General features: G+C 35.3%; 1 protein-coding gene across 1 annotated transcript in view; it reads right to left on the bottom strand.

The window, feature by feature from the left end:
* SGPL1 (sphingosine-1-phosphate lyase 1) overlaps positions 1-12339 on the bottom strand; it is a 54850-nt gene that overhangs the window by 30840 nt on the left and 11671 nt on the right. Inside the window, exons 2-3 of the mRNA XM_015821231.1 lie at positions 12043-12208; positions 8037-8104 (exon numbers count right to left, since the gene is read on the bottom strand). Coding sequence (XP_015676717.1) covers positions 8037-8104; positions 12043-12208 — 234 coding nt within the window. The remainder of the gene's footprint in view (positions 1-8036; positions 8105-12042; positions 12209-12339) is intronic.

Raw genomic sequence — 12339 nt, 5'->3', positions numbered from 1 at the left:
AAGCAGAAGCATATAACATACTGAATCTAATAGATGTTTCACTTCTCATCCAAGATTTGTTCAGTTCTGACTGAAGCTTCTTGGATGAGAAGCAAAACATCTTCAAGGAAAAAGCAAAGAAAATTCAGTTGCCTTTTGAAAAAGCACCTTTGAGACAACCATGACATGAATCTACAAGAACAACCTGAAATGTAAGTCAAAGATCTTTCAAGCCAAACAAATATATATCCATATATTTTCTTGGCTGCAGTTCGATAGAGAAAATCTAACAGATATAATCATCTCTTTATTCTAGTCTATTTTTTTTAAAGAAAAATGTTGTTTCCATTACTATTCCTTTAAAAGCAGACCTAAATTATTTCTTAGCATGGAAGATGAAAAGGGCTTTAACAACCTTCAGATCTTCAGCAATTCTCAGCATATACTCCACCCGGTCTTCAACATGCGTCCTTCAAGAGCTTTCCAAGTTTAGAATTCTTGACCTTGGAAAGAGACCTACAGCGGTGAGCACCTTCCAAAAACAGGGTCCCATTTCAGCTGAGCAGTACAGTGAGGAATCCTACATCTTCTTGAATGCTGTCTGAAGAATCCAAGAACTTTATGGTCTAAATCCATAAAATAAAAGAATCTTTTTGCTTTACGGCAACATTGACAGTTTCCATTGAGCTTTCATTCATTCCCCAATTCATGATTTCCCCAAATCATTTTAAGAAAACAAAAGTGTTCGTTTGAAACTAAATAACTACATTAAACATTGAACTTTTAATGTAGTATATTTTGTTTACAGTGTTAATATAAATGGGCTTGCTTTCCTCGATGTTGAAAAGATTAGCTATCGTAGCAACAAAATTACATGGGTAATTTTGGCTATTACGTACAGATTCAGTAATGTTTCTTGCACAAAATTCATCATGGATTTCACAGCTGATTAATTGTGAAAGAAAATTATATTCCGCAGAATTCCTACCTTCCGAGAAATCATGCGTTGTTCTTTTTCTCCTTTTTTTCCTGTACACTGAATCAATAAAGTTAAAAAATGCTGATCAATGGTTACCTCACATAAAAGCACGCAATGTAAAATGAAATGGAATTTCTATTTATTGCAGCCTTTGCCAGCATGCAGTGTACTTTCTCTTAAATTAGCTGTTCAGAAATTACACCTGGAAATTGTCTGATCTTTTTTTTTTATAATGCTTCAATGTCGTTCCTGTTGAGTTTCAATGAGCCGGTCCAAATGTAAGTATTAGCAGAAGCAAATCCAGATATTCCTGGTTGTCACTGATTATTCAGATGCATTTCAGATGGATTTTCAGGACAGGTCACCACACAGAAAAAAACCTTATGGTTTCCTTGATGGACGATCTGTTGAAGGAACGCAACAGGAGTGTCCCTTGTGTTTCTGGATTCCATGGTAGCTCTTGATACCATCAGTCAGGGTATTCCCTTAGATCACTTGGAAGAGTTATCACTGTTACCATGGTACATTTTTTGGATGAAGCACCACAGAATATTATGCTATATTTCAAATTTTTCAATGCCTGTATGAAGCCATTAGGAGCAAACTTCAAACTGGGTGACGGTGGTAAAGTGGGCTGCTAAGAAAATTACAGGCATGTGACTGCCTTTCTCCCTTCCTATTTAAGCCCTGTCCCCAGTGTCAGAATTGGTTAACTTAACCATGAAACAGTTGGAGATACATATATTTTTGAAGCTTAACGGCAGCAGCAGAAACTAGACAAACAAAAGAAGTTTGCTTCACAGAGATGGAAGGATCCAGAAGAAAAATAAGAGGCACGGCAAAGCCAAACAGAACATTGGGAAGCTGCCAGTGCTTTACCTTAATAAAGAAGACAACAATGGAAAAAATTCCAGTGAGAGAGGATTTAAAGACAGAGTAGGGTCTTAAGGGTAAAATACTGCTGTATACTAGCAATAGTAGTAGTATAGTGGCAATGATAATAGATAGTAGATGATAATAGACACCAGGGAAGAAAGTGGGAGACTGGAAATTCTAGTCCTACCTAAGCTATGAAAGCCAGCTGAGTGATTTTGGGCCAATCACTCGCTCTCAGCCCAACTCACCTCACAGGACTGTTGTGGGGAAAATAGGAGGAGGAAGAAGTGTTGAATATGTTCACCACCTTCAGTTGTTTTTAAATATTATAAAGGTGGGATACAAAAAAAAAAAAAAAATTAAATAAATAAATAAATAGCATACTAATAGTAGAAATAGTGTAATATAGCAATGAAGTACAAGCGAAAGTAGAGTGTAGTAGAATAGTAGTCGAGCATAGTATACAGAACATTGTATAGTGTCAGTAGTAAGAAATCTCAGAACCACTGATCTCAGAACCACTGAACTATATTTTTCAAAGATCTTGGAACACTGGGGAACTACCAGAGGACTGGAAAAGAGCTGATGTAGTTCCCATCTTCAAAAAAGGGGGAAAAATAGATCCAGGAAACTACAGACCTATCAGCCTGACCTCAATACCTGGGAAGATTTTGGAAAAGATAATCAAACAACGAATCAGCGAACACCTAGAGGCAAACAAAGTCATTACCAAAAGTTAACATGGGTTTGTCAAAAACAGATCATGCCAGACAAATCTTATTGCATTCTTTGACCAAGTGACAAAATGAGTGGACCAGAGGAATTTACTTGGACTTCAGTAAGGCATTTGATAAAGTAGATCACAACCTACTACTACATAAGACAGAAAAATGTGGGTTAGACAGCATCACCATCAGATGGGATTCATAGCTGGCTGACCGGCCGTACTCAGTATGTGGTCCTCAATGGAACCGCATCTACACTGAGGGAAGTGTGTACTGGGGTGCCCCAGGGCTCTGTTCTGGGCCCATGGCTGACCGGTCGTACTCAGCGTGAGGTCCTCAATGGAACTGCATCTACATGGAGGGAAGTGTGTAGTGGGGTGCCCCAGGGCTCTGTTCTGGGCCCAGTGCTCTTCAACATCTTCAACGATTTGGACGAGGGGATGGGGAATTCATCAAATTTGCAGACTACACCGAGCTGGCAGGAATAGCCAACACTCCAGAAGACAGGCTTAAGAAACAGGAGGACCTGGACAGACTTGAACACTGGGCGCTATCTAACAAAATGAAATTCAATGGTGAAAAAAGTAAGGTTTTACATTTAAGCAAGAAAAACCAAATGTACAGGTATTGCTCAATAGTAGCAACTGTGAGAGGGATCTCAAGAGTCCTAGTGAACAATCACTTAGATATGAGCCAGCAGTGTGCCGCAGCTGCCAAAAAAGCCAACACAGTGTTAGGCTGCATTAACAGAGGGATAGAATCAAGATCACATGAAGTATTAATACCATTTTACAATGCCTTGGTAAGGCTACGCTTGGAATACTGCATCCAGTTTTGGTCACCACGATGTAAAAAAGATGTTGAGACTGAAAGGGCAGATTCACCTCTTGGGAATGTTTCTCAATTTCACATTATCTCTGAAAGTGCATTACATTCCCCATTCCTGGATAGGACTACTTTGCCCTCCACGATTCATACTACAATTGCTTTCCAAACAGATTACTGTAGTCCATTTTCTGTGAGGATGTCATTGAGGGAAACCAGAACATTGCAATGGATCCAGAATGCTGTGGTCAAGTTTCTGATGGGTATTCCTTGTGGTATTTATTCTGGCTCAGCTGCACTGCTTTCACAATTTTTGAAAGCCAAATTTAAATTGATTCAATACATAGATTCCTTTATGGCTTATGTCTTGTGTACCTAATAGAATGGTTTCCACATCATATCACGAAGGAGGGACTCCATGAATCCTTTATATTATTATTGACGCCACAAGAAAAGGAGACCTAGATAAAAACACCTGGCAACACTACCACTGTGAGGTGTAGACATCACCTTCCCAGGGTGATTTTAAGACATAATCTATGTTATTGAGCAAGCATTTCTTCTTAGAAACTGGCATTAGGATTTATGCAGAATAAATATTGTGCAGTTCTCCATATGTTTTTCACTACAATTAAGTCATGTTCCATTGTTTTATCTGATATGATTAATTGGTGTTAATTATCTTCAATTATTTTCAATATTCAATGGAAGGTGTCAGCCCATGAGCGTGTAGTATAAATTCAACACTCAATCAATAAGCAAGTCTGTGTTCCTTCTTTTGCCATCTTCAGTATAAATGCTCAGGGATCTTCAAGGATCCCTCTGAATCACTTACCAATGAAGCAAATCATATGAAGATACAGACACTGGCTAGGTACTCCATTGTTTATAGTAAGATTATTAAGGAGAAAGAAAAGAATCAATGGTGAATTGAATTTTGCTTGGTTTTAAACTGGCTACGAATTTGTGGTTAAAGTGGAATGCTATCGCATTTCAGCTAAGCATTAATATGACATTATGTTTTCAATATTGTTATTTTGCTTCAATCAGCACTGATAGATCAACTCATGCCCAAACTATTCTCAAAATATCTTAAATTTATTAAGCAGCTTAAAGCTTACAATATGAACAGAACTCAACCTTCAGAATATATGGAGAGAGATACACAGGTCAGACAAACAATATATGTTCTATTCGTATCTGCATCAATCTTGGTCTAGGATCGATATGGCCTGTGCAACAACAGAAGTACAAAACGGGATAGAGGAAATTGAAATAGGACTTAATGATTGGGTGGATCACAACCCAATAATAATAAAATGGAAAGGCCAGAAACAGAGAAAAAGATGGTCAATGAATCAAAGACTGTGTAAAGATAAACAATATATTCAGATGCTAGAAAAGGAGTTGACATTATTTTTTCAGGTAAATAAAAAGGAAGAGACATCAACACAAAATTTGTGGGATACTACAAAAGCTTACATTCGGGGATTGACAATTGCATACAACTTTAAGAAAAACAAAGATAGGAGACTTCAACAAGGAAAATTACAAGAAGAATTTAAAAAAATAGAAGGTGATCTACAGAAGGACCCACAAAACAAAAAGATAAAAGAAAAATGGAATATTATAAAACACAAGATTAACCTGACAACACAAAAAGAAATGACACAGAAAATTAGGATGGCGAACAAAATTACTTTGAAAATGCAAATAAAACTGGTCGAAGGTTGGCCTATAAATTAAAAAAATAAAAAGGCAAAAGAACAATACATCAACTACAGGACAAAAGTGGAACAGTACAATATAGACGGGAAGAAAAAAAGAATATAATACAAAATTTCTTTTCAAAACTATACCATCAGGAAGATATAGCAGATGATACAGTCAAACAATATATAGAGGCAGCAAAAATGAGCAAAATCACTGAAGAACAAAAGGAAATGTTGAATAGACCAATAACCGCAATAGAACTAAAAACAGCATTGAAAAAAACAAAAAAACAATAAATCACCAGGCCCAGATGGAATTCCGGTTGAGTTTTATAAAAATACACAAGAGTCACTACAATGGATAATGTTGGAGATTTACAATGAGGTGCTGGAGGAGGCGAAGATACCGACAACTTGGACTGAAGCAATCATCACCCTCATCCCTAAGGAAGACTCAGACCTACAACAAATTCAAAATTATAGGCCGATTTCTTTACTGAATACAGATTATAAGACATTTACAACAATAATAGCAGAAAGGATTTAAAAAAATTTGAATAACTACATCCATCCAGATCAAAATGGATTTCTACCAGGACGACAGATAAAAAATAATATGAGGATAATAATGAACATTTAGAATTTTATGAAGTCCATCCTGAAAGACAAGCTACACTGGTTTTTCTTGATGCCCAGAAGGCATTTGATAATCTGAATTGGAAGTTTATTATAACACAATTGCACTATATGGATTTTGGGACAAAATTTAGAAAGATGGTTGAAAAAATATATACTAAACAAACAGCTAGGGTAATTATAAATGATGAAATGACAGAAAAAAATGATATAACCAAAGGAGTAAGACAAGGATGCCCACTCTCCCCTCTTCTGTTTATTTTATCATTAGAAATACTCCTGACAAAAATCGGAGAGGACCAAGAAATAAAGGGTTTAAAAATTAAGAAGGAAGAATATAAGGTCCAAGCCTTCGCTGATGATTTGGTATTCATTTTGGAAGATCCATTAGAAACCAGCTTTAAATTGATTCAAAAAATAGAAGAATTTGGTGAGGTAGCCGGACTTAAGATTAATAAGAATAAATCCAAATTAATAACCAAAAATCTTACAAAGGCACAGGAAAGTGAACTGGAAGATAAAACAAAGATAAGTATAACTAAGAAAATAAAATATTTAGGGATCTGGCTTACAGCGAAATGTTCCTCGATTAAGGAGGATAATTATGATAAAATATTACACCAGATAAAAAAAGATTTAGAAAATTGGGAAAATCAGCAAATTTCATTTTTAGGGAGGACAGCTACGGTCAAAATGAATATATTGCCAAAAATATTATTTCTGTTCCAAGTTATTCCAATAAAATTAGGGGAAACATTCTTTCAAGAATTAAATAAATTGGTCACTAAATTTATATGGCAAAGGAAAAAACCCAGGATTAAATTAAAACTCTTGCAAGATATGAAAGATAAAGGGGGATTGGCGTTACCAGAGTGGGAAATATACTACCAAGCATCGAGCCTAACTTGGCTAAAAGATTGGATGGATTTGAAAAATACTAGAGTTTTAACAATAGAAGGACATGACTTGCAAGCAGGGTGGCATGCATTCCTATAGGACGAAAAATATAAAATACACAGATACTTTCAAAGACACATAGTTAGGAATGCATTGCTACAGACTTGGGAAAAAATAAAACAAAAACATTATATAAGAATTCCAATATGGTTATCCCCAACAGAAGCTCTGGAACACCCAAACCTACTGGATATAAATAAGATAATTAGATACAAGGAATTAGTAAATGAACAGGGAAATCTGAAAACAAAACAAGAATTGGAACAAGATATAGGCAGAGAGATTGACTGGTGGACATTTACACAAATTCAATCTAAATATACAGAGGACAAAAAATTATATGAAATACAAAAAGAGCCGCAAGAATTGAATAAAATTATACATGGAACAGAAATAAAATTAATTAGCAATTTATACAAATACCTATTGAGATATAAAATGGAAGACGAGGTTGTCAAAGACACAATGATTAGATGGGCAAAAAATTTCGGATATAATATAGAATTGGAGAAATGGGAAAAAATATGGGAAATAAACATAAAATTGACTATGTCAGCGGCATTTAAGGAAAACCAGTTGAAGATGTTTTACAGATGGCATCTTCCACCAGCAAAGCTTGCCAATTTGTTCCAGAACAATTCGCCAACATGTTGGAAATGTAAAAAAGTACATGGAACATATTATCATTTATGGTGGACATGCCCAGTTGCGAAAAAATACTGGACTAAAATAAGAAGGTGGATCGAAGAAATAATAGACCAACCGGTAGATTGGAAACCAGAGATCTTTTTGCTGGGTATTTTAAACAGAAATTATAGTAAAGAAATACGGTACTTAATTCTACATATAACAACGGCAGCAAGAATAGCATACGCACAGTTCTGGAAAAATGAGAATATACCATCAGAGGAAGAAGTGATAAGAAAAATCCTGGACTGTGCTGAGATGGACAAATTAACAAAAGAGATAAAAGAAAAGGAAGACACAGAGTACTATCTAATATGGAACAAATGGTATGACTGGTTGGAGACTAGAAATAATAGAGGAGAATAAATGCGGAAAGGTCAAAAGTGGAAAATGTGTGTATAATAATGTATAGTAATAATAATATGTATTATTCTTAGTATGAAATATAGTATGAAGGAAGAAAAATGCAAATAAGAAACAACGGGACAACAAGGACAAATATATCTAAAGAAGAATAAGAGGGGAAAATGTAAATAATAGAAGATTACCGTTACGAAATTGCTGTTTAAAAAAAAGGGAGGAGTATACACTGTGTGTGTATGTGTGTTATATTTTGTTTTGTTGTTTTAAAAAATAAAAAATTATTTTAAAAAAACTTACAATATGACCAATGATGGGCAGCTTGCGTATAAATCTGAAGAACCATTTTTTAAATCGTGATGTTAAACCTAAGGAAAAAGAAAAAATAAGAGATTTTTTTTAAAGGAAAACAGCTCTGAGACACACAACATAAAATGTGTAAAACCTCCACAGAAAAGGTAGAAAGGCAGATTTGTGGGTATCTACGAATCAGGCTTACAATTTAAATCTTTTGTGGATACTATTAAATTAGATTGACAAGAGCAGACAAGAATACTCCACTATCGTGCAAACTGATGCACAGCTAGCAACCATTCAAAGTTATTGAAAAAACTGGCTCATGATCAGTTCTCACACTTATGACTGTTGCGGCATCCCCACAGTCATGGACCAAAATTCAAGTGCTTGGAAACTGGCATTTATTTTTGTCGGTTACAGCACCCCAGGGGTCGCTATGTGTGACCTTCCCAGCTGGCGTCCGATAAGCAAAGTCTATAGGGAGACACCAGATTCGCTTAATGACATGATTAATTTAACAACTGCCGTGATCCACTTAACAATGGGGGGGGGAAGGTTGTTAAATCATGTGGGACTCACTTAACAAGGCACCTTGCTTAGCAACGGAAATGCTGATATTTCATATCTTCTGATGGTGCAATTGCTGAAACTTTAACGGAGTCCATCCACCTTGTTGCTGGTCACCCACTTCTTTTTCTTTCCGGCTTTCCCAGCTTTTAAAACCTTCTCCATAAAGGTAGGGTTAGGGTTAGGGTGAAATGTGCCCAAGGTAAGGTAATTTGAGCCTTCTCATTTGTGCCTCTAGTCAGAACTCTGGATCGATTTGTTCAATGATCAATTTATTTTCTTGGCTCCCCACAGTATTCTCAGAAGTCTTCTCCAAGGGTCAATATTTTTCCTATGCTGCTTCTTCAAACTTTCATTTTCATAGAGTGCCACAGAGACTACCACGGCTTGCATTGTTCTGATATTTGTAGATACAGACATATGCATGACCTTAATATTTTTTCTAAGATTTTCTTGGCTGTTTTACCTAGTCCTGGTCTGGAGGGTATTTCTTGACTTGTTTCTTTGTTATTGATGGCTGATCTTTTTAAAGGACAGAAACTATCTATCATTCCAGTATCTTTATTATGACCTGATCGATTCAAGGTTGATTCAGCCTTCCATCCTTCCAAGGTCAGTAAAATGAAGACCCAGATTGTTGGGGACAATATGCTGACTCTGTAAGCTGCTTAGAGGGGGCTGTAAAGCATTATGAAGCAGTATATAAATCTAAGTGCTGCTGCTATTATCAATTAAGTTTGATTGTTATAAAGAAAACCAGACTGACAAGTATATTTTAGTCCCATTTTTTCACTATGTTCTTTAACCTTTATTACAAATGTTGCATTTTCTTTGCATTTTCAGCTATAAGAATTGGGTCATCAACATAGCATAGGTTATTGGTGTTTAGTCTTCTAATTTGAAAACCACATTCATCTTCTTCCAATCCAGTTTTCCTTTATATATATTCAACATATGAGCTGAATAAGTAAGGAGAGAGTATACAAGCATGTCTCACTCTTTTTATGTGTGTGTCTGTCTCATGAGGACAATGAGATGAACTTGGATTCCCACTTTTCTAAGCACATTTTACAGCTTGACATGACTGACCCATTTGAAGGTCTTTCTATAATCACTGAAGCATATAGTGACTTATTTTTGGCATTCTTTAGCTTTCTCAATTATCCAGCATGCATCAGAAACAAAGTCTCATGTTCCTCAGCCTTTTCTAAAGCTAGTTTGAACATCTGGTATCTCTTTTTTCATGTATATTGGATGATTCTAAGTATTATTTTGCCAGAATATTGAATGGTAGCTTGCATACTCTGTTAAGAGTATGTGTGTGTGTATTTGAATGTCGATTAACGTTTCCCAGTCCATAGATTTGTTGGCACAGCTTGTTTGAAAACCTTGATTGATTCCGTGATCTTTGTCTGTACATACTGTAGTTGACCTTTAGCATGCCAACTTGAGGTTGGAACCTCCTGAGTTCAGAGAGGTGTTGTTGTTTTTTTTTAAAGACCTTCCTTGATTTTCCATATCTGTTTCTATGCTCAGTGTCTTTACAGATGTTGTAATACAGCTTCTTGCCTTTTCTAATAGCTCTCTGAAACTGTTAAGTTTCTTCCAAAGAACGCTGTCTTCCTGGGCTTTAGCTTCTTTCCACTTTTTGACAATCTTCATAGTTTGGTGTGACATCCAGTTTGTTTTCTTCTGTTTCTTCATCTTTGGCAGCCTCTTTCAAAATTCATCCTTAAGCATTTCATTTAAGATCATTCAACAGTTCCTCTCCTTCTCTATCAATGAGGTTCGGGACTTCAAAGCAGTTCCTGATGTTCTCTTTGAAAATGATGGGTACATGCTCAACATTATATTGTGGAAACTGACTTGTTCTTTTTTTAGCTTAACTTGCACCTTGCCCATGAACTGTTTGTTATCTTTTCCACAATCAACACCTGGCCATGTTATTGATGCTGTAATTGAGCCCCTCCACCTAATTTTAGCAGTAATATAGTCAGCACATAAATATTTATGCACCTAAAATAATACTGTTTAAATATAGCAAAACAGGCAGATAGTTAATATTTTAAAGTTATGTCAAGTATAAAAGGAAATGAAGACAGCTAATTTCTTGCACTGAATGATAAAATATGTATTCCATCCTTATGCACACTGTTGATGTTAAAATATATTTAAGCAGCAATTGCCTTAACATAATTTTTTTTTAATTTACGTCAATTGTTGAAGATACCCAATAAGAAAACTCATTTGAATGTCTGGCTCATGGCTTTCTCTTGTTTCTCCAGAGTGACTGCAAAGAAAAGTTATAACCAGTGGAAATAAGACAATTTCATGATGTCATTTATGAACATGGGTTATTTTCTCTAACTATAGTTCAAATTAGCCATATTTTAAGATTTGCTTAAATGAACTTAAATGAAAGACAACTTAAAAACATTTGCAGCCCCACAGTATTTTCAAATAGTCAGTGCAGAATAATTTTTAGTGTGAGAGAAGGGCAAAAATATCAAATAGACAAAAAACAACCATTTTACCTATATTCCTTTCACTCAGTACCATTTAAATGTTGTGAATCATGTTTTCTTTCAATTAACTTGGCATGTTCTCAAAACAGATTTGTCTTCAAAATAACAATAAGTAATTTAAAACAAATCTTTCAAAAAAATATCAGCTCTTCAAAAAGCAATTTATATCAGAACTATACTGGTACTATATATATATAGTATCCAGAGTTGCATCGGTGAGATGGATGACCATATAAATCAATATGAATGAATGAATGAATGAATGCCTGGCACACTGAAGATGAGTATTTCCTTTTTTTTAAATGAAAAATAAAGATAAGTCTCCTTTAACATTCTTGTTTTCAAAACCCAGACAAGCAGAGCTAGTGAAACAGTTTCAAGATGTTGTTTATAAATGTGTCATTTTTACGAACTACAATTCAGAATGGCCATATTATAAGGTTACAGCACATGAAAACTGCTGCTAAGTAAAAAGATAGGCTGGAGAAAACCTGAAGCTCATCCTCACTTGTTCTGTGCTTCACCTTACGGTCAAATACTAAGAGTAAGTATATTAAATTAATTAAATTAAATTAATCATTTACAATGTTTCATGGAAAGTCTCGTTTTCTTTCTACGGCTTAATTTATCTGCTGCAATACTTTCTGATTATCTGTTTACAACAAGGGCTAGCAACTTATTATTTCTAACCAATCTGATCACACTTAAATATGGCATGTACTGTATATGTGTGTGAACATATGTCCATGTGTTCCTCTCTTGCTATTTCATATCTTTTAATTCTGGGATTAGATTGCAATCAAGGAATTACTGGGGTGCAGAAACTATGCATGAAGATTAAAAATAGTACACTATTATGATACTCGAAAGCACTGTGCAGTGTTATATTTCTCACATGAAGTAGATGTGACCCTTACTTTCTGGCTGGAAAAGAAACATGTATATCTTCACAATCAGCAAGGTAACAGCCGTTGTTGATGCGATGATTTGCCAGGATTCCATCCCAGAGCATTTTTCATTCACCACATTTCTTGTTTGGTTTAAATATTGCAGGAAGATATGATGGTATAGAGTAAGAGTATCCTGGAGAAGAGAACAGACAAACCACAAACCAGAATGAGACCAAATGTCAATGAATAAACTTACTTCTTTTTGGCAATCTTTTTATCTGACTTCCCTAGACAGGTAAAAAAAAAAAAAAAAAAAAAAAAAAA

This window comes from Protobothrops mucrosquamatus, unplaced genomic scaffold (genome assembly GCF_001527695.2).
Source record: "Protobothrops mucrosquamatus isolate PMUCROS unplaced genomic scaffold, P.Mucros_1.0 scaffold1282, whole genome shotgun sequence".
Classification (NCBI taxonomy): Eukaryota; Metazoa; Chordata; class Lepidosauria; order Squamata; family Viperidae; genus Protobothrops; species Protobothrops mucrosquamatus.
The sequence above is the reverse complement of the archived record's forward strand: the minus strand, read 5'-3'. Positions and strand labels throughout refer to the sequence as shown.